This window comes from Histomonas meleagridis (assembly GCF_020186115.1).
Source record: "Histomonas meleagridis strain 2922-C6/04-10x chromosome Unknown contig_1, whole genome shotgun sequence".
NCBI lineage: Eukaryota > Parabasalia > Tritrichomonadida > Dientamoebidae > Histomonas > Histomonas meleagridis.
In genome coordinates, this window is record NW_027150746.1 from 221,715 (window position 1) to 246,572 (window position 24,858).

General features: G+C 30.5%; 3 protein-coding genes across 3 annotated transcripts; 2 read left to right on the forward strand and 1 right to left on the reverse strand.

The window, feature by feature from the left end:
• Position 1: 1 nt before the first annotated feature.
• On the reverse strand, positions 2–3,679 carry GO595_000070 (uncharacterized protein; the record flags this gene model as incomplete). Its single annotated transcript, XM_067920405.1, has 1 exon — positions 2–3,679. One exon carries the CDS (start codon positions 3,677–3,679, stop codon positions 2–4), a length of 3,678 nt encoding a protein of 1,225 aa, XP_067779525.1.
• Positions 3,680–5,730: 2,051 nt separating this feature from the next.
• On the forward strand, positions 5,731–6,345 carry GO595_000071 (60S ribosomal protein L15-2; the record flags this gene model as incomplete). The annotated part of the gene is made up of 1 exon (XM_067920516.1): positions 5,731–6,345. One exon carries the CDS (start codon positions 5,731–5,733, stop codon positions 6,343–6,345), a length of 615 nt encoding a protein of 204 aa, XP_067779526.1.
• A 9,295-nt stretch (positions 6,346–15,640) lies between these two features.
• Positions 15,641–20,884, forward strand: GO595_000072 (epsin-1-like; the record flags this gene model as incomplete). The annotated part of the gene is made up of 1 exon (XM_067920627.1): positions 15,641–20,884. The coding sequence occupies one exon, from the start codon at positions 15,641–15,643 to the stop codon at positions 20,882–20,884; it is 5,244 nt and encodes a 1,747-aa protein (XP_067779527.1).
• Positions 20,885–24,858: the final 3,974 nt, after the last annotated feature.

Sequence of the window (24,858 nt, forward strand, 5' to 3'; positions counted from 1 at the left end):
CTTATTGATTATCATCGTAATCCTCCTCTTCACCAGAATAATTCGAATCGTTGTACGACGTGTCAGTCAGTGACTCCGCCGCCTCTTCGTCTGTTGACTGCTTCCGCTTCGCCAAAAGTGACGTCAGGTCTTCCGCTTCTTCTTTGAAGTAGTTTAACGGATTCGTGTTAACGTCTTCAAGTAGGCCGTTATGAGATGTGAGAGTGCTGAAGTCGTCAGAGTCGTCGAAGTAAACGGGCAATGTGGAGTGGGATGAGTCCTCCGACAGAGAGGCGTTGATGAGCGGAGAGTCGCTGACGTGCTGAGAAGGAGTGGAGAAGTCGTGGTCGGAGGAGGTGTCTATGAACTTGTCGGGGTATATGAGCGGATTGAGGATGGTGGTGCCGTCGGATCCTTTTGGCGAATCGCAACTTTGCTGCGATTTGTCTGCGCGATTTGTGTCGTCGGCGTTCTGCTGCTTATCAGTCTGCGATGGTGGCATTAGCGAGTGCAGGTCTTCGTTGTTTGGTTTGGCTTCTTCAGTTTGAGCTGGTGGCATTAGAGAGTTCAGGTCTTCGTTGTCTTCGTTGTTTGGTTTGGCTTCTTCAGTTTGAGCTGGTGGCATTAGAGAGTTCAGGTCTTCGTTGTGCTGCTGTTCGTCTTCGGAACTCTTTTCGTTGTTTGATTTGGTTTCTTCTGTGATAATATCTGCGTTCAGGTCTTCGTTGTTCTGTTGGTTTGTATCTGCATGACTGTCATCTGCTTCTTGCGGATTTGGAATGGAATCATTGGATTGGTCGGGCGGCGCCGGCGAGTTCGGAGCTTCGGCATGTTCATCTTCATCTTTCTTCTGCTGCTTTGCTTCTTCACTCTGATCCTGAAGTGGATTTGATGCGTCAATGTCTTCTTGCTTGTCTTCATTTTGTTGCTTTGTATCATTACTTTGATTAGAAAACATTACTGAGTTTAATCCATCAATGTCTTCTTGCTTGTCTTCATTTTGTTTACTTTTTTCGCTTTGCTCTGGATACATTAGTGAGTTCAGTTCTTCGACATCTTCTTGCTTGTCTTCATTTTGTTGCTTTGTATCATTACTTTGCTCAGGGTGTATTGGTGAATTTTGTTCTTCGATATCTTCTTGTTTCTCTTCATTTTGTTTACTTTTTTCACTTTGATCTGGATACATCAATGAGTTCAATTCTTCGATGTCTTCTTCCTTGTCTTTGTTCTGTTGCTTTGTGTCATTTTGTTTCGGAAACATTACAGAGTTTAATCCTTTGGCATTTTTCTGCTTATTTTCTTCGTCCTGATCTGGATACATTAATGAGTTCAGTTCTTCAATGTTTTCTTTCTTTTCTTCGTCTTGATCAGGATACATTAGTGAATTCAGTTCTTCGATGTCTTCTTGCTTGTCTTTGTTCTTCTGCTTTGTATCATTTTGTTTCGGAAACATTACTGAGTTTAATCCTTTGACATTTTTCTGCTTATTTTCTTCGTCTTGATCTGGATACATTAATGAGTTCAGTTCTTCGATGTCTTCTTCCTTGTCTTTGTTCTGTTGCTTTGTGTCATTTTGTTTCGGAAACATTATTGAGTTTAATCCTTTAACATTTTTCTGCTTATTTTCTTCGTCTTGATCTGGATACATTAATGAGTTCAGTTCTTCGATGTTTTCCTTCTTTTCTTCATTCTGGTCCGGGTACAGCAGTGAGTTCAATTCTTCGATGTTCTGTTGTTTATTACCATTTGAATTCTTTTGTATTTCTTCTGATTCCTTATCTGGATACAAAAGCGAATTCAGCTCTTCAACGTTCTCTTTGTTATCATTTTTATTATAATTACTATTTTCGATTACTACTGATTTGTTTTGTTTTGTTTTATTGTTATCGAACAGTAAAGAATCCAATTCTTCATTGTTCTCTTTTTCATCATCAGAATTTATATTTCCAAGTAATATCGAATTTTGTTTGTTTTCATTTGGCGGATTTATTTTTGGTGTTATCCCTTTCGGTAATATTAAACTTTGTCTTCTGACTACAGTTCTTTCTTGTGATTGTCTCTTTTGATTTATCTGTTTCCTGACTTGTTGGATAATCGCAGGATTACTCTTGAATGGGCCAATAGAGTTATGTCGCTTCAATGGAGTGTTTTGGCCGAGCGAAAATGGACTCACTGTTTTCATGTTTGGAGTTCCTGGATTTCGTCGTATGATTTGGACGGGTCCTGGAACAAATACAAATGGTTTTACTGGTTCATTTTGTGAGTTGAGCGAACTAATTTTCTCTTTTTCTTCTGACGCAAATGTGGTGTTTATTGGTGGCGGTGAGTTCTGTTGTGGTCTCTTAGTTTCATCTTCTTCTGATGTAATAGATGATGATGATGATAAACTTGACTCTTTGGTTTCTTTTGTTGGCTTGTTAGAATCTGATGATATTGATGATGATTTTGTCTCTTTTATGACTTTGTTCTCTTGTAATTCTTTGTTGATCTTTTCTTCGGATGATGAAAATGATGATGATAGACTTGATTCTTTTGTTTTGCTTTGAATTATTTGCTTTTCTTCGTCTGATGGAAACGTTGAAATGCTTGATTCTTTATCTTTCTTTAATTCTTTTGTTTGATTTTTGTCATTTTCTTTATCTGATGATATTGATTCATTTTGTGAATCATTGTTATCCATATCATATGATGAATTTGAATAATTTTCTTCCTCTTCTTCAAAACATAATGAATTGCTTTCATCATCTGTTGATGCACTTTTCTTTGGCGGTTTCACCGGTGAATTTTTGGCACTTTTCGGTGATCCAGTTACGTTTTGACTGCGTTCTGTCGGCAGAATTTTGTCCATTCGAAAACCAGATACTTGGTATACAGTTTTGCTAAAGAATAAATTAAGTTCTTTAAGTGTAACTCTATACTTTTTAGAATCTGATTTGGCTGATGCAAAATTATTCATAATTTTGGTACGAATGGAAATAAATTGATTTTTAAGATTCTTTGATTGTGTTGTTAGAATGCTTTTGCGATTCGTTTTACGTCTGGATAATTCAGTTAATAATTTTTCATCAAGAATAATTATCTCTTTTTCTTGACGACTCTTTATTTGTGCTCGAAGAAGTTTATACTTTTTGTTGAGCTCTAATTTTCGTTGGCGTTGCTCGTTTTCAAAGATTTGATCTCCCCTTTGTTTGGAACGAAGAGCTTCATCAAACTTATTATTACGAGCTAGAAGTTTAGCTTGGTTGTAATAATCCATTTGTGCTTTGATTGGCTTGCTTCTTGATTGTATTAACTCAATCGAAAATTTTTTCTCTATTTCGGTCAATTCATTGATGTGTTTGGTTTGCATTTCTTGAAATGATGAATCGATCCGTTCACGGATTTCCAATTCTTTTTCTTTGTATTTTTGATCAAGTTCTTTTCGCTGGTTTTGATAATCAGCATAAGCTTGATTAACTTCTTTAGAAATTCGATCCTTTAGATCTTCGACCATTTTCAAAAAAGCTTCATCTCTTTTAACCCGTATAATTTCTTCAATTTTACGTGCTTCATTAAAATTGAGATCATCAATAAACTGTGATTTTTGTGATTCCAATTGTTCAATCGACATTACACTGTAGCTTCCATAAGAAGACGATTCTTTTATTCCTGTTTGACTTAGAAGTAATCTCTCCACAGAGTGGGAAGATGCTGTCGACATTGGTAATCAAAAAGTGCCAAATTATCGAAAATCAATTTTTACACAGAAGAACAATTAATTTATATTCTAAAAGATTGATTTCATATTGCCTTCAAATAAGATAATTGTAGAAAAATGTTATATTGATCAAATAGATCTAGAAACGAATTTTTTAAGAAACATGATTTTGAAAACTTTACATATTCTAAATGCCGTTTTGCTCTCTAATTTTTTCAATTGTCATTACTCGACCAAAAAAAAATTAAAAATGAAAGACTCTGCAATGCCAAATCCTTTTGCTGTACTTCCAACAGCCCAAGAAAAAAATTCTCGCGAAAGAAGAAATTGGTTAGAAAGATCAAGTTCTTTTCCACAGGAAGTTGTTTATGAAATTAGCCATAAATTTTTTATCACAAGCATTGCTAATGCATTATCCAAACCAACAACATGTATCATGCAACTTCAATCATGCCTGATGAATTCTCCACATCTTAATTCATTATCTGATTTTGTTGCAATATGCACAATTTTTGTTTATAAAAATGTACAAAGAAATTCAAAAGGGGAACCTACAAGTCAGACACAATCACAAGCTGTTGCTTTTTGGGGAAATGTCATTGATGGAAAATATTCAAATTTTTCCTTTGAACCTGATGAACAAGATTTAATAATATCCGCCATTGTAGCAGATCCACCTATTTACTCGAAAGATTATGATATCTGTGTTTCTATTGTTACCTTTTTCTGCAAATCCGAAGATCGATTTTGCTTTGGAAGATTTATAGAAAGGCTAAAACTTGCTGAACTTTCTGATGCTTCTAAGCATTTCTTATCTAAGTGTTGTGAGAAAATTATTGAATCTAATTCTTTAATCACGACGAATGAAAGACAATTTCTAATTAGTTATACCAAGCAAAAGTTTACTGAAGAAGAATCAGCCACAAAAGAAGTAGAGCCAACGCCAACAAAGCAAAAATTGGATGAATTGATCAAAGATAACAAAATTAAAAATCTTCAAAATTGGTTTCGTCCATATAAATTACTTTACTTTATTTTAGCTACTTTGATCATTCTTGTAATAGCAGTAATAATTTGAATAAAAAATATAGAAATAGATAATTTATTCTGTTTTCGAAAATGAATAAAATCATTAGTGTAAATATATTTTCGTTTTTGTTTTACAAAAAAGTCAGAAACAGAAACGATTAAATAACGATCAAAAAGTGGGATATCCCTTTAATGATGTTTATATTTTTGCTATTAGTTTAATTGGAAAATATTAAACTTATGAATATAACACAATAAGAAAATTTTTTTTATGATACAAAGTAAAAAATATCATAATTCAATCAAAAATTCTTACAATTTATTTAATAACAAATACAAAGATTACTGAGACTTGAGTTTGAGTTTTGACTTTTTCTTGATCATATTCATCATGTACATTACATGAATCACAAGAAGAAAAATTGTTAAAGGAAGAAAATATTTTTGTTTTTGAAGGAATGTATGTGAATGAGTGTGCGTTGCCTTATGCATAGAAATCATTGTTTGTTTCCACTTTTCGTTGATTGTTAAATCTATATCATATGGGCTGTAGATTGTAGAAAGATAACTTCCTGAATGATCACTGAAGTTTCCATAAGATATATATAACGAATCACTATATTTTTTGAATTCCATATTGAATTCATAGAATGTCTGATCATTTTCACCTATCCATACATCCAAAAACTTTGATCCAATAAATGTACTAGATTTGAATTTAGCGTCAGCCGATTTTTTATACTTCCCTTCAACATTATCTTTTACAAATATTTTTCCTTGAAAATTTTGTTGTTTTGAATTCGAAATTATTAATTTATATGTATTCAAATTTTCCCTTTTATAAACCTTCTCTCTAGATGTTACTTCCCACTCCCCATTTAACAATTCTTGGAATTGGTGAAATAATATCAAAGAAAGCAAATATATCAGCATTTATTTTCGGGGTTACCCATTTAACTGCCAATGCCTTGCATCGTCAAACAGACTTCCTCAATTTTTGAGAAGCCTGGTCGGCCTTTCTGTTAATGGGTGCTTATTCATACCTCCGCGCATTATGGACAAAGAAGCAAAGTGATGTCATGCGTTTCATCCTTCGTCTCCGTTGCTGGGAATACCGTCAACTTCCAGGACTTGTTCGTCTTACACAACCAACACGTCCAGATAAGGCACATCGTATGGGTTACAAGGCTAAGCAAGGATATGTTATCTACCGCCAACGTATCAGGAAGGGTGGTCGCAGGAGAGTTGCTAAGAAGAATAGGATTTATGGTAAGAACCGTACTCATCATATCTACAAGTTAACACCAAAGGTTAACCTTCAAAACATGGCCGAAATGAAGGCAGGAAAGGCCCTCCCATCTCTCCGTCTCCTCAATTCTTATTGGGTTAATGAAGATGGTGTTTTCAAGTATTACGAATGCATTTTCGTCGATCCAATGCATCCAGCTATCCAACACGATCCAAAGATCAACTGGATCGTCAGCTCCAAGCACACACATCGTGAATGCCGCGCACTCACATCAGCTGGTCGCCGCCATCGCGCTTTAATGGGCAAAGGAAAAGGTTACCGTAAGATGAGACCATCACGTGATGCTGATTGGAAGATCCGCAACACAATGAAGCTCCACCGCTTCCGTTAAACAGTAAACAAATTCAATAAGACTTTTAAACAAGAACATAACTTATATGAGCTGAGCGAATTCATCGGGATACTTCTTTTGGAGCTTACAAAGAATTTGAGAAAATGACTTTGAAGCAATGAATTGATCAAGTGAGTTCATAATGTCGTCAAAATTATTCAAAAAGTTTAAATTTGACAATAATTAAATAAAGTTCTGTAGTTTATTTTTTTAAATGAATCAAACAGCAGCAACAAATCAGAAATCTCAAAACGAATGGGAAACATTGACAGCGCTCAAAGACATAATCTTGGGTTTGAGTATAGATAATTTCGTGAACAGGAAGGAATTGATATTAATGATAAGAATATTTAATTGTTTTATTTAGTATTTATTTTAATAATTTAATATTTCAAAATATTATGTGGAAATTATTTAAAATATTATGGACAGTACATATTTTAGCATCTAGACATGCTCATACAGAATTAGTTAAATTGCTTCTTGAACAAAAAGGAATTGATGTTAATGCAAAAAATATTTTCAAATGTTATCGTAAGATAACAAATATTTGGAAATTTTTTAAATTAAATAAAACAGGGCTTATGTTTGCTTCTGGAAAAGGTAATAATGAGATAGTTAAATTACTTCGTAAGAAGAATTCAGTCTTATTATAAAATTAAATGATAATTTTTCATTTAGTGATAAAATCAAGAAAAATGTTGATACACTAAACATGAAATCAAATCTTATAAATTTATTTTTATCATGACCCATTCCAAGTGAATAAAGAATATTTTCTTCAATTTCATAATTCGTCATTCGATAATCTTTCCCTGATCCAATATTATAGAAACATCGCCTAAATGTTTCTGGAACTCGATCGATGAGTCATCAAGAACATTATACATTAATGTAGCACTATCTTGAAGTGTACACTTGCCAACTCAAGAACTCCACATAAAATATTATGAAAAACAATAGGTCCAATATTATATAGAATCTAGATGTAATGACATCCAATGTTTTAAACCTGATTCTGAAAAAATTCATTCTGCTTGAACTTTAGATTCTCCATAATGATCATAAATAGAAATATTAATCGGATCTTTCCCAATGAATTGGTTGTTCTCTCAATAAAAACAACTTCAATATCATCTGCATTAGTTTGTTATTTAAATGCGTTAAAAATATTTTCTGCTGCTGTTACATTCGTCGCAAATGTTTCTTTTGGAAGAAAATCTGCACAATACCTCCAACATGTAAAGCATAGCAAAGCATTCACATTTAAGCAAGAATCTGTACACAAGTTAAAAAATTTAGTGATTTGATAAAAATACAAATAATTTACTTATTACAATTGATCTGTATTTTCTTTGTTTTCTGGTATAAGCTCAAAGCGAACAGATTCACCTTCGTTGTCAAATATATCAAATTCATCTTGGAGCTTTCGACTTGTCGCATTATGAGCATGCTTAAAAAGAACAAAATTAATTATTTGAAGCGCTCCACCTCCACCACATACAAAGGCTAGCAAAGGACGTTTGAAAAAGAAAAGACCAACAAAAAAGCTAAACCAGATAAATGTAGAAATAAAAAAGCCTATCCAAAAAATATTTGATTCAGATATCTTTGGAATGAATGGTTCTGGTTTTGAGTATGTACTGATTCTTTTCATTTGGAAATCAATTGACCATTTTAATCCAACAAGTTGGAGCCCAGATATAGATTTAGTTATGTAAAATTCGAGTAAAAATGAAACTATAAGTAGGATAGAAATTTCACTATCTTTTAGTCTAAAAATAAGGAAAATAATTAATAATAATAAAGGTAATAGTTTTGAAATTAAGTAAAGAAGAACAGGATTAATTTTAGGTGTTCTTTCATTTTTAGCTTTGATCAATGCTTCTACTTCTGTTAGTCTTCCATTTTCGCTCATTTCCAACTATTGGAGTATCCCAAAATTGCAGGGCACCCCATGACTTCATTTATAGAAAGTCAGAATAGAACTTGTTTCAACCAAAATTCAAACCTCAAACACTAAATAAAAGCATTATCATGATTGTATTTTAAATTCTTTTAAAAAAGGAATAGAAATATGTTTATTTAATATTAAATAAGGTATACAAAACATTAATTTTCTTGATCAATTTCCTTCTTCAAAGTATCCAAAGATTTTGCGTCGACATTTAATTCATTCATCAACTTCATTTCATCATTTGAATCTTCGAATTTATCCAAATTTAATTTGCCCAAAAAATATTTCAAATTTTCGAAATATTTCGAATCGTATAACAATGACAACGCCAAATGATAATATCTACAATTCATCAACAAATGTATTACATCAAATATTTTCCCTTTATTTAACAATGATTTCAACACGAACTTAAAGATATCGAAATCGAACAAATTTATGTTGTTAATATAACAATAAATGTAACCAATTTCGATAAAATCAAATTTCATTAATAATTTTGCACATTCAATTTTCTCATCGATTTGATTTAATAAAGCAGCGGCATAAATATATTTCTTTAATTCTATAAATTGTTCGATATAACTATAAATTAAATTGCAATTTTTCGCCATAATTAATTCTTTTGGAAATGTAAAGATTAAATTTTGATAAATTTGTTTCGTGTCTTTAAATATGTTCGGATCACGGAAAGGAACTTTAAAGTTAAATAAACATAAAATAATTTCGATATCATCGATTTTATTTTTAGATGTATCAAGAATCTTTCCGATATAATTTCGAAGTTTTTCCATATTTTCATGGCTAAAATAATTTGGTTTATTTATATTTATTATTAATTCTTCTTTACGCTTCTTAATAACACGTGTAAATTCATGAATAAAAACTCCAAAATTTTCAACGCTAAATTGAATGGCGTTATCGTCCACGTTCAAAAGCATTGAATCCGACACATTCAAAATTTCAGTTTTTTCGAGGTTTGAATTTAATTTGAAAATTGAATTTCGTGTTGAAAAATAAAAATTTTTTTTGTAAATATAAATCGAATTATAATTAAATCGAATATTATTTAACATACTTTTTTGTTCTATGTCAAAAGAATAAAGTGTACTTCCAGAAATTGCATAAAGTATTGGGTAATCGAAATAAATTTTTTGATATTTCAAATTTCCATTTTGATTTATATTGATATTAATTTCATGAAATTTTTTGTCTAAAAACTTTAAACCATTTAATTCGAGTGATAAACAAATTATTATTTCATTAGAATCATTTTTACTTATTGCTAAATCGATAATTTTCGGAAAATAAAAATATGTAAATGAATTATGTAAAACTGAATACAAAAGAATTTTATCTTTAGTTAATGCAATTAATGAATCATTTTTAATGTATTTATAATTTATAATTTCTGTCTCATCAAAAAGAATCGTTTTGTCTTCGGAATTATTAATTTCGATTTTATATAACGACTCATTCGAATATATAATTAAAATGTTTTTGCTTAAGAAAAACATTTCATTAATTGGCAAATCAAATGAAAACATTGAAATAAATTCGTGATTTTCATTAATAACACATATTTCACCTGTGGAACTTTCATATGCTATTTGTTCGAAGTCAGTTGTATATTTGTTTTGTTTGGATAATGACGGAATTCTTAAATCTTTGGAAATAATTAATTCTCCATTTTGTACTTCTAAATCTAAAAGTTTGTAATCTTCTGTAAGAATATAAATCCCATCTTTATGAGGATAATATGATTTAGGATGACTTTCGTTGAGTAAAATAGAATTTGATGCATTAAAACTGTCGTCTGCCAATTGAAAAAGTGAAAATGAATTGTCACTTTTTTGGGAGATGATAAATGGAGTAACATCAGAATTAGTAAAAACTCTTGTGAAATATGATGAACTTTTCTCGGTGTTATTAACTACTTGGATGACAGAATCTATGTGCGTATTTAAAAAATGTATTTGACTTGGTGATGTAGCTATGAACATGTCAAGAGAATTTGTATAGAATATATCAACTATTGGATCAAACTCAAGGAGTTGAAGAAAACTTTCTACAATTTGCATTGGCTTGTTTTTGTCTTCTCTTATTAATTGACATACATCACCCGTTTTGGATAACACAAGTGCAATGTTATTATTTGTTGGGCATAGTACAAACTTTTCAACATGAAAAGAAGCCGGGAAATTGATCTTCCAGTCAATTGTATAACGTGGTGAATTGTGATTTAAAGAAAGTTTGTAATGAATTAATTGATCATTATTAGAAATAACAAAAATTGAGCATGGGAAACAATTGTCAAAATAAACAAGTTTTGCAGAAAATGAAAAAACAAAAATGTCATGAGTTTGAGCATCATAAAAATATAATTTTTGATCAGCAATTGCTAAAGCATGTATTTTTTGGGAATAAGGACTTTCATTTATGGTAAGAAAATCACATGGAGTTTCTATGAAAAATGATGAATCAAATTCTAGTGAAGGTAATTTATATTTGTATAAATAAATCTGGTTATTTACCGAAAACGTAATATAGCTGCTCCCAATTGCAGCTTTATCAATTAATCCAAAAGATACAGAAGGGATGAAATTCAAGGTTTTTGGTTTGTGAGATAATAAAAATGTAAATATTTAAACATTCAAATTAAAAATGTCAATATTGGTAAACGGCCCCTATATCAGAAAGGCGGGGAAAATTGTAATGGGAGCTTTGTTCTCCATACCATTCAACTTTTTTTATGATACAAAACAATTACAGCCATTAGATGAGAACTGTGATCTCAGCAAGGAAAAAATTGATTCAATAGTTTCAAGTTTTGATGACAACGATTACGAAGGACATATTGACAATCCAACATGGGGAGATCCTTGTGGACTTTACCTTGAGGGCTTAAAGCGTAGTTGGGACTCGAAAAGCTTTGAACAATTTTTACAAAAAAATCAAATTCCTTATCTCAAAGTTTCAAAGAAGAAAGGTGATAACTACGGGCTAATTTATTTTGATAACAACAAAGACAGAAAAAAGGCATATAAAATGCTTACGGTAGAAAGATTCCAAGAAAAATTATTCTATGTAAATCCACTTCATAAAAACCTATCAAAGACAATTGAAGAATGTCATAAAAAGTACAAATTAAATAAGGTTTCCAAAAGTATTGTTGATCGTGTTACTCCATGGCTTAAAATTGATTATCAAGAACAAATTCGACAAAAAATTCTTAAATGTACAAAGTTGCTCAGTCCAATAACGCAACATATAACAATTAATGTAGTTCCTGCACCTAAGCTTCAATATTATTCAAATGATGTTGAACTTACAATTGGCTATGACCAAAACCATAATGTTTGTATTGGATTTAATAATGGTCCTAAACTTAGTAATTACATTTCTCCAATAAATGAATGTGTTAATGTCCCTGAAAATGCATTTCCACTTAGTGAAAGAATTCTCGATTTCATAAAGAATTCAGGAATTCCTCCATTTGATAAAGTTAATGTAACAGGGACATGGAAATTTGTTCGAATCAGAGTTAACTCATTTGGGGAAGTTATGTTATCAATTGTAACTTATGGAATTATTAACACATCAATTATTTCCAGATTTAAAAGTTTATTTCATGACATAAATTCATTGTATTGGATTGAGACTAAATCAATCGAATCTTATGGAAAAGATTGTGTTTTTCATCATATAAATGGGTTTCAATCCATAAAAGAAAATATTTTTAATTTAGAATTCCAAATTTTCCCAAACACAATATTCCCAACATTTTTGGAAGGTAATGAACTTCTTTTAAGACAAATTATTGATAATATTGATAATCAATCAATTGTAATAGATATTGATTCAGGAATTGGAACTTATACATTTCCAATTTCTTTACATGTTCAAAGAGTTATTGCATTTGAACCTAATCAAGAACTTTTTGAGCAAGCCAAAAGAATTCAAAGAATTAATAATATAAAAAACGTTCAATTGTTTAATGGTTATTTCGAAGATCAAATTAAAAGTGTTTTATTAAATAATGATACCCAAAATATTGTAGTATTAGTTCATCCTCCTCAATCGGGCCTTAGAAAGAGAACTCTTTCTTCAATAAGATCAACAAAGAAAATTAATAACATCGTATACGTGACGAGTAACCCTGATATGTTAGTGTCTGAATGGAATTCTTCATTTGGAAAAGAAAGTAATAATTATAATTGCGAGCCATTCGAATTTAATAAATGCGTAGGAGTCGATCTTTTCCCGAATACAGAAAGAGTTGAAGTCGTTGTATCATTCCAGCGATAAATAAATTTTTATAGTTTTGTCGAAACAAAAGCAACTTTTGAATGTTTTCTTTATGAGCATAACAAAAACCATAAAATTTAAGAATTTTTTTTTATCAATTATGATTGTTTTTAAGTCTTAGAACGACCAAAGAAACTTCTTTTTTTGTCTGTTCAAAAACAAAAATTTTGCATTGAATTATTATAGTAAACAATTGAAAAAATTCAATTGCGAAGAGATCACAATTTATCATTTCATTTTCTTAATATAGAGAAATGGGTAAAGTACATGGTTCACTCGCTCAAGCAGGAAAGGTTCGCTCTAACACTCCAAAGGTTCCAAAGATGGAAAAGGAAAAGCCAGTACGTGGTCGAGCAGCAATGAGGAAGCATTATAACAAATATTATCTTTCAATGAACCCTGATGCTAAGCACAAAGTTGGTCCAAACTCACAAAATAAATAAACAATAAATAATTTTATAAAATAAGTTATGACATGTATTCACTTCAATTATTCAATCTCTATGTATCTATGAAATATATTAACATGTGAGAAGCTTTTGATGGCTTAATATAGATCAAATAAGTCATGAGTATAAAATTCTTTGTGATATTTTGTTTCATCCTTCTATAAATTGTTGTGAAGTTTACTTAAACGTTCAAAAAAATAACGTTCATTAGCTTCTGCAAAATTCCCATCGCAATCTATTGCTCAAGAAAACATTTCTTTCGTGCAAAACGAACCGTTAATTCGGCAGAATTCAAAACCAAATGCAATCCCAGGTGTTTAAACTTCGTACAATATTTTTTTATCTTCACACGCCAGAAAAACTGATTTTGCACAATTTTCCTTAAATGTAATCATACCTGTCATCTGCCATTCATTATGTTCTTCTTTTGACTGATTTATTTAAACCTTATTTTTTGAAACTCAAATGTGGACCATTTTCCCTATTTGTCTCATGTTTCTCATGTCCTCATGCCACTTTTGCAACAAATGTATTACTCCTCAAATTTCGTCCAATAATTATTCATTTTTAAATGTTCAAAAAAACAAAACACATGTTTTTTTAATACATGATGAATACAACTGTCTTTATACAATAAGCCTTCATTGTCTAAATAATGATTTTAGTGAAATTTCTTCCATTTTTTTAAATTTATCAAATAATTTTTATTATATAAAGACAAAAGTTCTTCACTTTTTACCATTAATTTGGCATCCGAACCCTTCGTTTTTACGCTGGTTGTTTCCTTCAAAATCTTGTATTTTTTCAGATCATACATATATATTTCATCGCAATAAAAATTTAGAAAATGGACCTCTCATCGGATGTTTAGTGGTCTTGTTCTTAACATTTATTCGAATATTTTCATTTTTCATAAAAAATGTTTCCAAATCCAAAACAAAAAATTTCCATGTTTTTATTTTTATTTTGTTTTCCTTAAATACATCGAGATGCTATGAAAATGGAACACTTTTAATCTATAATGAAAATGATTTCACAAATGAGTGTTCATCTTCAACAATTTTTGTAATTGTTGGAGGTAACTTAAGTATTCCGAGTGGAGAATTTAGTGAATATCCACTTCTGGAAAATGTTTACATTGGCGATTCAATTACATCTATTGGAGGTTATGCTTTTTGCAATTGCCCCAAATTGGGAAATGTTATCATTGGAAACAATGTTAAGGAAATAGGATCTTCAACATTCTCATTTTGCCCAAAGTTATTAAGCATCACAATTCCAGATTCAGTTACATCTATTGGAGGTTCTGCTTTTTGTAATTGTTCTGATTTGGAAACACTTATCATTGGAAAGAATATAAAGGAAATAGGAGACAGCGCATTTTCATTGTGCTCAAGTTTAAAATGTTTTTATTTTTATGGGACAAAAGAACCAATTATTGGGGATGGTGCTTTTTATAATTTTTCAACAACAGTTATGGTATCACTGGAATATGTGGATGAAAATTTTGGACATTTATATATAACATCAGAAACAATTGAAGGGTGTTCACCAATCGTTACAAACACATTTTCGAATTCAAATACGCTTACCAAATCAAACACATTTACTAATTCACATACGCTTACCAAATCAAACACATTTACTAATTCACATACGCTTACCAAATCAAACACATTTTCGAATTCGAACACGTTCACTAAGTCAAATACACATCATTCATCAAATGCTGTTACTGCTTCATTTCCAATTTTAACAACTTTTTCGAATTCATTTACTTTAACGCATTCAATTTTGCGCACACAAACAATTACTATTTATTATATAACGCTCACAGATTCAACTTCAGTCTCTTTTATTAATTCGGCGTTTACATATTTTCACACGTCATTTGTTTATTATGAATACGTAGTAATTTCATATTCCACAGTTTATGTTTTTTATTCGAATTTTTATACATATTTTTATTTAAGTGATTTGCAACCAAATAATTCTAACACAACAATTATTATAATCGTAGTGTGTGTGATAATTGTAGTAATTGTTATTATATTTTTGTTAATTATATTGTTAATTAAATATAAGAAAACAATGAAAACAAAACAAGAATCAAGTAGTCAAAGTAACGCACCTGAAATTGATACAGTTGCGAACTGTTCAACAATATCTGATGTTAAAGAGGATCCATTCGCAGATGACTTTAAAGAAGAAAAGTTTATAAATCAATTATAATAAAAATAGTAATTTAGTAAATATATAAAATCGTAAATTTCCTTTTTTGATTTTTCATTTTACGCAAAATTGAAATAGAAAATTTTCTGATATTAAAATGTGAATTTATATAAAAGAATAATTTAGTCCAACTTAACGTAAAATTTAATACAAAGTTTAAAAAAATCTATTAAAAACATTCAACAGATCGTAAATTTCCTTTGAATGAGTGCTGTGTCTTTGATGTGCCTATATGTCAATATGGTTTGGGAATCGTTTTGGTACAGAATTTATTCCTTTGATAAATACCGATTCAATGCAAAAAAATTGGCAATGAAATTTCAATTGAACCAAATGACATTTTACCAGAATGCAAGAATTGGTTGTAGATCGTACATACGATCTAAATGACCCACGTGCATTTATGCACCCTGACACCATGCGTGAGCGTGGCTTTGAAAATGGAAATATCTTGCGTTTGACTTCAAAATCAAATCACAATGCTCTTGTTTCAGTATATGGTCGAGATAATATAAGTGATCCCAGTAAAATTCAAATACCAAAGTATTTACGTCTCCAGCTTCATACATTTTTAGGTGATTCAATTCAGGTTTCTCAATACAATAATTGTGGTGAAGCCGAATCTGTAACATTATCTTTAATTGAAGACACAGCATTTGGAGTTACTGGTGATTTTACAGATGTTTTAACGGATGCGATTTCTAAATTCCCAATAATTTATACTGGACTTGTTATTCCAGTTTATGCCTACCAACGTGTTTTAGAGTTCAAAGTCACAGAATTTTCACCAAGTGATGCAGGTGCTGTTTATGTTCGAAATTCCAGAATTTTACATGTAACAGATTACTTTATAGATAGAGATGATTCTCCAAAAATGGACACTTTAACATTTGAAGATTTTGGAGGTTACAAAGATCAAATTACACAACTTCGAAAATCTATTGAACTTCCATTTTCTCAACCAAACTTCCAAACAAAGACAATTCTTATAAAAGCTTCGAATGGAATGGGTAAAACCATGTTATCTAAAATCATACCCAATGAAACGCCGTCCAAATTTTTCTATATTCCTGGTCTTAATGTTATTTCACTTTCTCAAACAGAAATATCGTCCTACATTACCAACATCATTCGGCAAAGTCAGAATAGTTTACCATCCATTATTTATTTTGATGATATTGATTGTTTTGTTTCAGATTATTTACTACGGCCAATTATTGATTCAATTTTTAAACGTCTCACATCAACGAATCAAATGTTATTTATTGCCACAGCAAAATCTGAAGACAATCTTCCAACCTTTAATGAAGTTATATCCTTTGATAACCCTACAGAAATGGATCGATTATTAATATTACAATCTATTACACGTAAAATGTATATTCCACATCCAAGTACAATCTATGAAATTTCCGATCAATGTCAAAACATGAAACCATCGCAAATGTCATCGTTATGTTTAGACACGTTTTTAAACAAAATAGATCAAGTAATTAATGAATTTAATATTCTTGATCCAGTTATAACAATTCGAACATTACAAAAACTTAAAGTTGGTAAAGATAAACCAAAGCCAGAAGAATTATTTAATAATAAATTTAATCGTAGTCCATTAGCACTTGAAAAGAATATTCCATTTGATGATGATTATGATTTACAATTTGGACGAATGGATGAAAACAATAAAAAGAAACATCGAAAGAAGATTAACACTACAAATAATTCATTAGATTTATTTAATGAATTTTCTAACTCACAAAATGAATTTGTTGATGATATATTTGGTGATAAACTTCATTCTAATGAAACTAGTAATGATCCATTTAGTGATTTACAAATTAATCAAGATCAAAATCATAATGACATTGATCCATTTGAACAATTTACACGTTCAAGTAACAAAGAAAATAATAACAACGAGAATAATGCTGATGAAAATGATCCATTTAAAGAACTCAGCAAAACTAATGATGATAATGATATTGATCCATTTAAACAATTTGATCTTAAACAAACGAATGATGAAGATAATTCACAAGATATTGATGATCCATTTTTGAATTTATCTCCAACAAATAATAATAAAAGTAAAGAAGAAACTTCAAATAATAACAATGAAGTTAATGATGATATCTTTAATGCATTTACTAAAAAAGATGAAACACAAAATATTGATCCATTTGCTAATGTAAAATTCGAAAATGTTAATACAACAAATCAAAGTAATATTGATCCATTTGATAACTTACAACTTATAAATAATTCACCACAACAAAATAATGTAAAATTCGATAACATTAATACTACAAATCAAAACAATGATCAATTTACTAATTTACAATTAGTAAATGATAAAGATAATGACCCGTTCCACTCAATCAATATGAAAAAAGATGCAAGTGATCATTCATTAAAATTCGATAAAGATTCAAATCCATTCGCAACTGTTTCTCCAAATATTAGTAATAAGAAAAAGGAAAATCCATTCGATAAAATTTCAAATAGTAATAAGCAAACAGCAGCAAATCCATTCACTACATTCAGTAAACAAGTTCCAGAAAACCAAAGTAAATTAAAAGACGCAAATCCATTCGCTTCAATACAAATTAAAGGTTTGGATAAGAAACAATCAAATGATCCATTCGCAAATGCAACTAAACAAACTAAAGATGATCCATTTGCAACTACGCCTAAAAAGAATGCACAAGATCCATTCGCAACTACACCTAAGCAAACTAAAGATCCTTTCGCTAATGTATCAAAGAAGAATACAAGTGATCCATTCGCAAGTGCACCTAAACCAACAAAAGATGATCCGTTCGCTAATGTTTCAAAGAAAAGTACAAATGATCCATTCGCTAATGCTACTAAGCAAACTAAAGATGACCCGTTCGCAAGCGCATCGAAAAAGAGTACACAAGATCCGTTTTCAAGCGCACCTAAGCCTTCGAATGATGATCCTTTTGCAAGCGTTTCTAAAAAGAATAATGATCCATTCGAATCAGCAAGTAAAAAGTCAAACGACCCATTTGCAGCATTCAATCAAAAGAAGAGCACAAACGATGACCCGTTCGCAAGCGCATCCAAGCCTCCGAATGATGATCCATTTGCACCCACAGATGATCCATTCGCAAGTGCGTCTAAGCCAACGAAAGATGATCCATTCGCATCAGCAAGCAAAAAGTCAAATGATCCATTCGCAAGTGCATCTAAAAAGAGCGAACAAGATCCATTCGCAACCACGCCTAAGCCTTCTAATGATGATCCATTCGCATCAGCAAGCAAAAAGTCAAATGATCCATTCGCAAGTGCGTCTAAAAAGAGCGAACAAGATCCATTCGCAAGTGCGTCTAAGCCAACAAAAGATGATCCATTCGCAACTACGCCTAAGCCTTCTAATGATGATCCATTTGCATCAGCAAGCAAAAAGTCAAATGATCCATTTGCATCTCCTCCCAAAGATGATGGATATACATTTAAAGATCCATTCTCGTCACCGGATGCTCAAGATGATCCATTTGCACCTCAGCAAAAGAGCAAAGGTCTGTTTGATGATTCTGATGAATCAAGTGATGACTCTTCAGAACATAATGAATCAAAAGATGATCCATTCGCAAATGTACCTAAAAGCTCCAACAATGATCCGTTCGCTGCACCAAAAGATGATCCATTTGCTTCTCCAAAAGATGATCCATTTGCAGTTAAAGATGCAGGCAATGATCCGTTCGCTGCGCCAACAGATGTCAAAGACGATCCATTTGCGCCTAAAGATTCTAAAAACGACCCATTCGCTGCAGGTAATGATCCGTTCTCAAGTGCACCTAAGAGCTCCACTAATGATCCGTTCGCTGCGCCAGCAGAAGTTAAAGACGATCCATTTGCACCTAAAGATGCAAACAATGATCCGTTCGCTGCACCTAAAGAAGATCCATTTATGCCTAAGCAAAAGAGCAAAAGTATGTTCGATGACTCTGACGAGTCAAGTGACGACAACAAGGCAAAAGAAGATTCTTCTGCATTGCCAAAACAAAAGAGCAAAGGCCTCTTCGATGACTCTGATGAATCAAGTGATAATGAGCCAAACAAAGACTTATTCGCATCACCGAAGCAAGAAGATCCGTTCACAACGAAAGATCCATTCTCCGCTCAAGGAAAAGAAGATCCATTCGCATCGCCAAAAGATGCAAATAATGATCCATTTGCTGCTAATAACTCTAAAGAAGATCCATTTGCATCACCTAAGCAAGAAGATCCATTTGCAATGAAAGATCCCTTTGCTGCTAATAACACTAAAGAAGATCCATTCGCATCGCCTAAAGATGCAAATAATGATCCATTCGCTGCTAACAACACTAAAGAAGATCCGTTTGCATCACCTAAACAAGAAGATCCGTTCGCAGCGAAAGATCCATTTGCAAATACTGATCCGTTTTCAGCGCCTAAAGATGCGAAAGAGGATCCATTTTTGCCGAAGCAGAAGAGCAAAAGTCTCTTCGATGATTCCGATGAGTCAAGTGACGGCGCAGCACAAAATAAGTCCAAAGGCGGACTTTTCGGCGACGACCCATTTGCTGCGCCTAAGAAAAAGAGCAAAGGCTTGTTTGATGACTCTGATGAATCAAGCGATGAGCCAGCGCCGCATAACGAAGCAAACAATGATCCGTTCGCATTGCCTAAGCAAGAAGATCCATTTGCCGCAAAGCCACAAAATGATCCATTCGCCCAGTCCAATGATCCGTTTGCAGCTCCTAAACAAGAAGATCCATTCGCAAAGCCACAAAATGATCCATTCGCTGCACCTAAACAAACTGATCCGTTCGCATCAAAGCAAGAAGATCCATTTGCAGCTCCTAAACAAGAAGATCCGTTCGCTGCGCCTAAGCAAGATGAGAGCTTGCAGATCTCTAAGGAGGCATCTTCAGATCGTTTCTCGTCTGCATCAGGTAAAAAGGCCAAGCGCGTTCGTAAGAAATCGCGGAAGAAGGATGATAAAGGAAAAGCGCCTCGTAAAGCAAGCGAAGAAACAGGCGCGCAGCACACAAAGCGCCATGCCAAGAAGGAAGAAAAGAGCGCAGACTCAAAGACAAAACATCGAAAGAAAGAAAAGTCAAAGAAATTGGAAACTAAATCAAAGCAAAGTGACAAAGCATCAAAATTACAGCCAGCAACTGAAGATCCATTTTCTTCTAAAACACAACCGGTAAACGAGGATCCATTCTCAGCTACAATACAAAACACAAATGAAGACCCATTCGCTTCTAAGCCACAAACTACAAACGATGATCCATTTGCAAACAAAGATCCGTTTTCAACCGCCCAAAACGAGGATCCGTTTAGTTTCAGGGACCCGTTTTCGGCACCCGAAGTCAAAAATAACGGTTATGGGTTCAGTGACCCGTTTGGGGCACCCAATGAGGGGGACCATTCTGCGTATGGAAGTACATTTGATGTTGTAAATCCATTTGATGTTATTGAAGAAGAAGAAAAACAACCACAAGTGGAGCAGCAACAAAATGAACCGGAAACACAAGTTGTAAATGAAAAGGAAAAGAAAAAGAAAAAATCTCGAATTTCGAAATCAAAAAAGAAATGAATAATTTCTAAACATTTGGTATATTAAAAATTATTTTGTGAAAGTTATAAAAGTTTTAGAAATAATATTTTGTATACTTTGATTGATTAAAAATATTAAAATTTAATAATAATATTTTTATTTATGTAGTTTATATACTTATTCAAATATTTATTGCATGTGCAAAAATAAATTTTAAATCTTAACGAAGGATTCGTTTTCTTTGAAGTCTTCTGCAAATGGATCTTCTTTAAGATGTGATATATTCATAGTAAAGTTATTTGAAATGTTATCACAATTATTATGAGTATATTCTTTTTCATTCATACTGTCATCTCTTCGTTTTTTATTTCGAATACGAAGAAGTATTATAATAACTATTGTAAGAATCACAATAATTATAAAGCCAACACAAATTCCAATAATAATATTAGAAATTTTAGTTTGTCCTTTATTTGTTTCATTATTATCTTGAATATTTATATAAAATCCTGAATGATATGAAATATATAATGAATATGTAATTATAGTATTTTCATAATAAAGAAAGTTCGTTTCAAAATATGAATATGTTGAACCAAAATATGAAAGAATGATTGTATTTGTGAAAACAGTATTCGGGATATTTGTTTTGGTGATTAAATGTGTGAAAAATATTGAATATGAATATGTATATGTTTCATCAAATTTTTTAGAAGATGTAAATGTATTTGAATGTGTGAATGTGTTTGAATTTGTAAATATATTTGAATCTGAAAAAGTATTCGAATGTGTAGATGTGTGTGTTTGCCATGGATATTGTTCACATTCATCAATGGCTGTTCCAATTGATATATTAAGTACAAACCAAATGTTGTACTTTGATATAAATCTGACGTCATAACATGATTTGTTGGAACATTCTCAAATGAATTCGAATTTATTGATGGTGATATATAACCTAAATAATATATACATGTTAGATTTGTGCAATCTCTGAATGCATAAGTTCCAATTGATGTTATATTTGGCCCAATAATAATCATTTTTAATGATGAACATAAGCGAAAAGCATTACCACTAATTGATGTAACTGAATCCGTAATAGTGATATTTATTAAAGATGAACATTGATAAAATGTATAACTTTCAATTGATGGACTAAACCTGAAATTGTTACATTTCTTAATGATGAACAATATCTAAATGCATAACTTCTAATTGTTGTTACATTATTCCCAAAATTAATTGCTTTTAATTGAGAACATGATTGGAATGCATAAGTTCCAATTGATTTTCTACATACCATATATGATATTAAAAAATTCATATTTATAGAATCGTGACATAACGTTTTGCAAAATTATTTATATCTTGTGGTTTAGGTTGAACTGATTTCAATATCGAAGAGTTATATTATCAATAATTTGTTAGAAATGGGTACACCATTATTACTTAATGCATAACTTATTTTATTTGATTTGTTGGGCTGTATCGGAATATAATATTTAAAATTGTTATTTCAACGACGATATGTGTAATATACATAATATTGTGAGTTGTTCAGGATTTATTTATGGTTATAACTCAATCAAGATAGTTAAACAAATTTATTTCCAGAATTTCAAATATCTAATATAAGTAAATGTGATAATAATATCATAAATAATTATTAGAAGAAAAGATATTTTCATTTTGTCAAAAATGCAATAAGATAAACATATTTATCGCCCGTTCTCTTAAGGCTTAAGAGTGGCTCAGGAAAATAAAAAGCATTTTTATTAATCTTTTATTTTCGCCTTCCTAGATTTTAACATGTGGTGTGTCAAAAAATAATTCAATATTTTCGTAATTAGTTCGGAATGTATAATCTTTTGTATAAAATGACAGATTGATAATTTATTATAAATCTATCAAAAAACCATCTAAAGACAATTTTGTTTCGTAAGCTGCATTATAAGCTTTAATTTTATCTCAATATTTTATGAATCCCGTGTATGAACATATCGTTATAAAATAAGAAAAATAATTTCAATATTTCAAAAATATATTTAGCTTTTATATTATTAATGTTTTATTGTTAACAATAAAAAATTATTTATTATATTTTCTCAAGTTTATGATATTGTATATTTAACTGTGCTCACAAAGTGATTTTCTTGATTTTTCTCGAATTAAATCCACTATTTCTGTATGACCATTATAAGATGATAACATAAGTGCTGTCCAAAATAATTTAAATAAATTCCAAATATTATTTTGAAATATTAAATGTTTAAAATAAATATTAAACAAAACAAATAAATACTTTTAGCATTAATATCAATTCCTTCTTGTTCAAGAAGTAATTTAACTATTTCTGTATAACCATTTTTTGAAGCATTTGTTAGTGCTAAAAATATTAAAAAAAAAATTTAAAAATTTTTATAAAACAATGAAATATTTTAATAAAAATCTAATGAAATAAGCAAACAATCTTGCTAAAATCAATGTATCTATTGTTAATTAAATAGTTATAAAGTTCCATATTTCCAGAAAAACCAAAAAAAAAAAAAAAATCAATAGGAATATGATTACTTTCGAGAAAATATTGAGTAATATATAAATTCCCTGTTATGATTGAAGCAATGAGAATATTTTCATTTATTTTCATTCCTTCTTTAAGTAAAAATGATAAAAGTTCTTAATTATGATATAAAATGCAAAGTTTTCCTAATTCTTTTAAATTATTAATTTCTTTTAATGTATTATCATAAAAATAATGAAAGATATCATTTCGATGAAATTTAATTGCTGCTTCATATACACCTTCAAATGTTAAATGATTTTGTTCACATAAATGAATGATTTCTTCATTTCCACCAGCAATTGCATATTTACCTGCGTTTTCTAATTTTGCACCATTCATAAGTAAATATTTAAAACATTTAATAGAAGAAAAAAATGCTGCATAATCAATTAACGTAACATTTTCTTCATTAATAAATGAACATCTTTCATAAAGTGATGACTCAATCTTTTGATTAAAATCAAAATTTGTTTGTGATGATATTTCTTGAAGTTTTTCGATTTCATCATTTCGAATTATTTTTGCAATTTTATTCGGATTATGTCCTTCTTTAATTAACTTCTTATGAAGTTCCCAATCATTCTTTGAAAGTTCTTCATAATGTTCATTAATTTTATCGAAGAACCTATATTTTTCTTGACTTAAAATATCTTTTTTTATTTCATCTTTAAATTTTTGATTATAATTAATCATTTGTTGGATTTCTTCATTGGTCATATAATGTACAAAATATGAAATCTTATTATGTTTCAACAGAACATTTTTTTGTAGAAAATTATGTTCAATCATTGAGAAGAAAATATGTCTCTTGTGTATGTCCATCAAGAAGCAAAAACTTAGTAAACACTTCAAATATTTTGTTTTTAACTTGTTTTGTTTCTTCAAATTGTTCAATTTCTTCTAGAAATTTAATATATATATCAAAATCTTTTTGTCTTGCTATAAATACAGAAAATATTATTTGACTAATCATTTAATTAAAAGATAATGGATGCTCATCATCAAATTTTATGATTATTAAACTTGATAATTTTTTAATATTTTCTCGATTCAATTCAAATATTATTTTGTTAATTAGTAGTAGTGTTTCCAATTTATCAGTAAATTCATCATTTTCATTTGTTGAAATCTCTTTTTCCATCAAAAAAAAATGATTAAAAATTTGAATAAAAATGCACTTTTTGAAAATAGCTATTTTCAGCTATTTTTAGTTACGTAACTTTTTGAATGAAATAAATCGTTGGTATGTTTTTGGGCGGTTAGAGACTTCGCTTTCCTGAACGGTTTATATCGTATTTTCGACCAAAATCATTTTATTTGTGCAAAAATGAATCAAGAAATTTATTCCCACAAATGGTAATTACAAAATGGAGTTAATTCCATGTATGTATAAATCAATCCATAGAATATAAGGAAAAGCAAATAATTTATTATTATGGTCAATCAT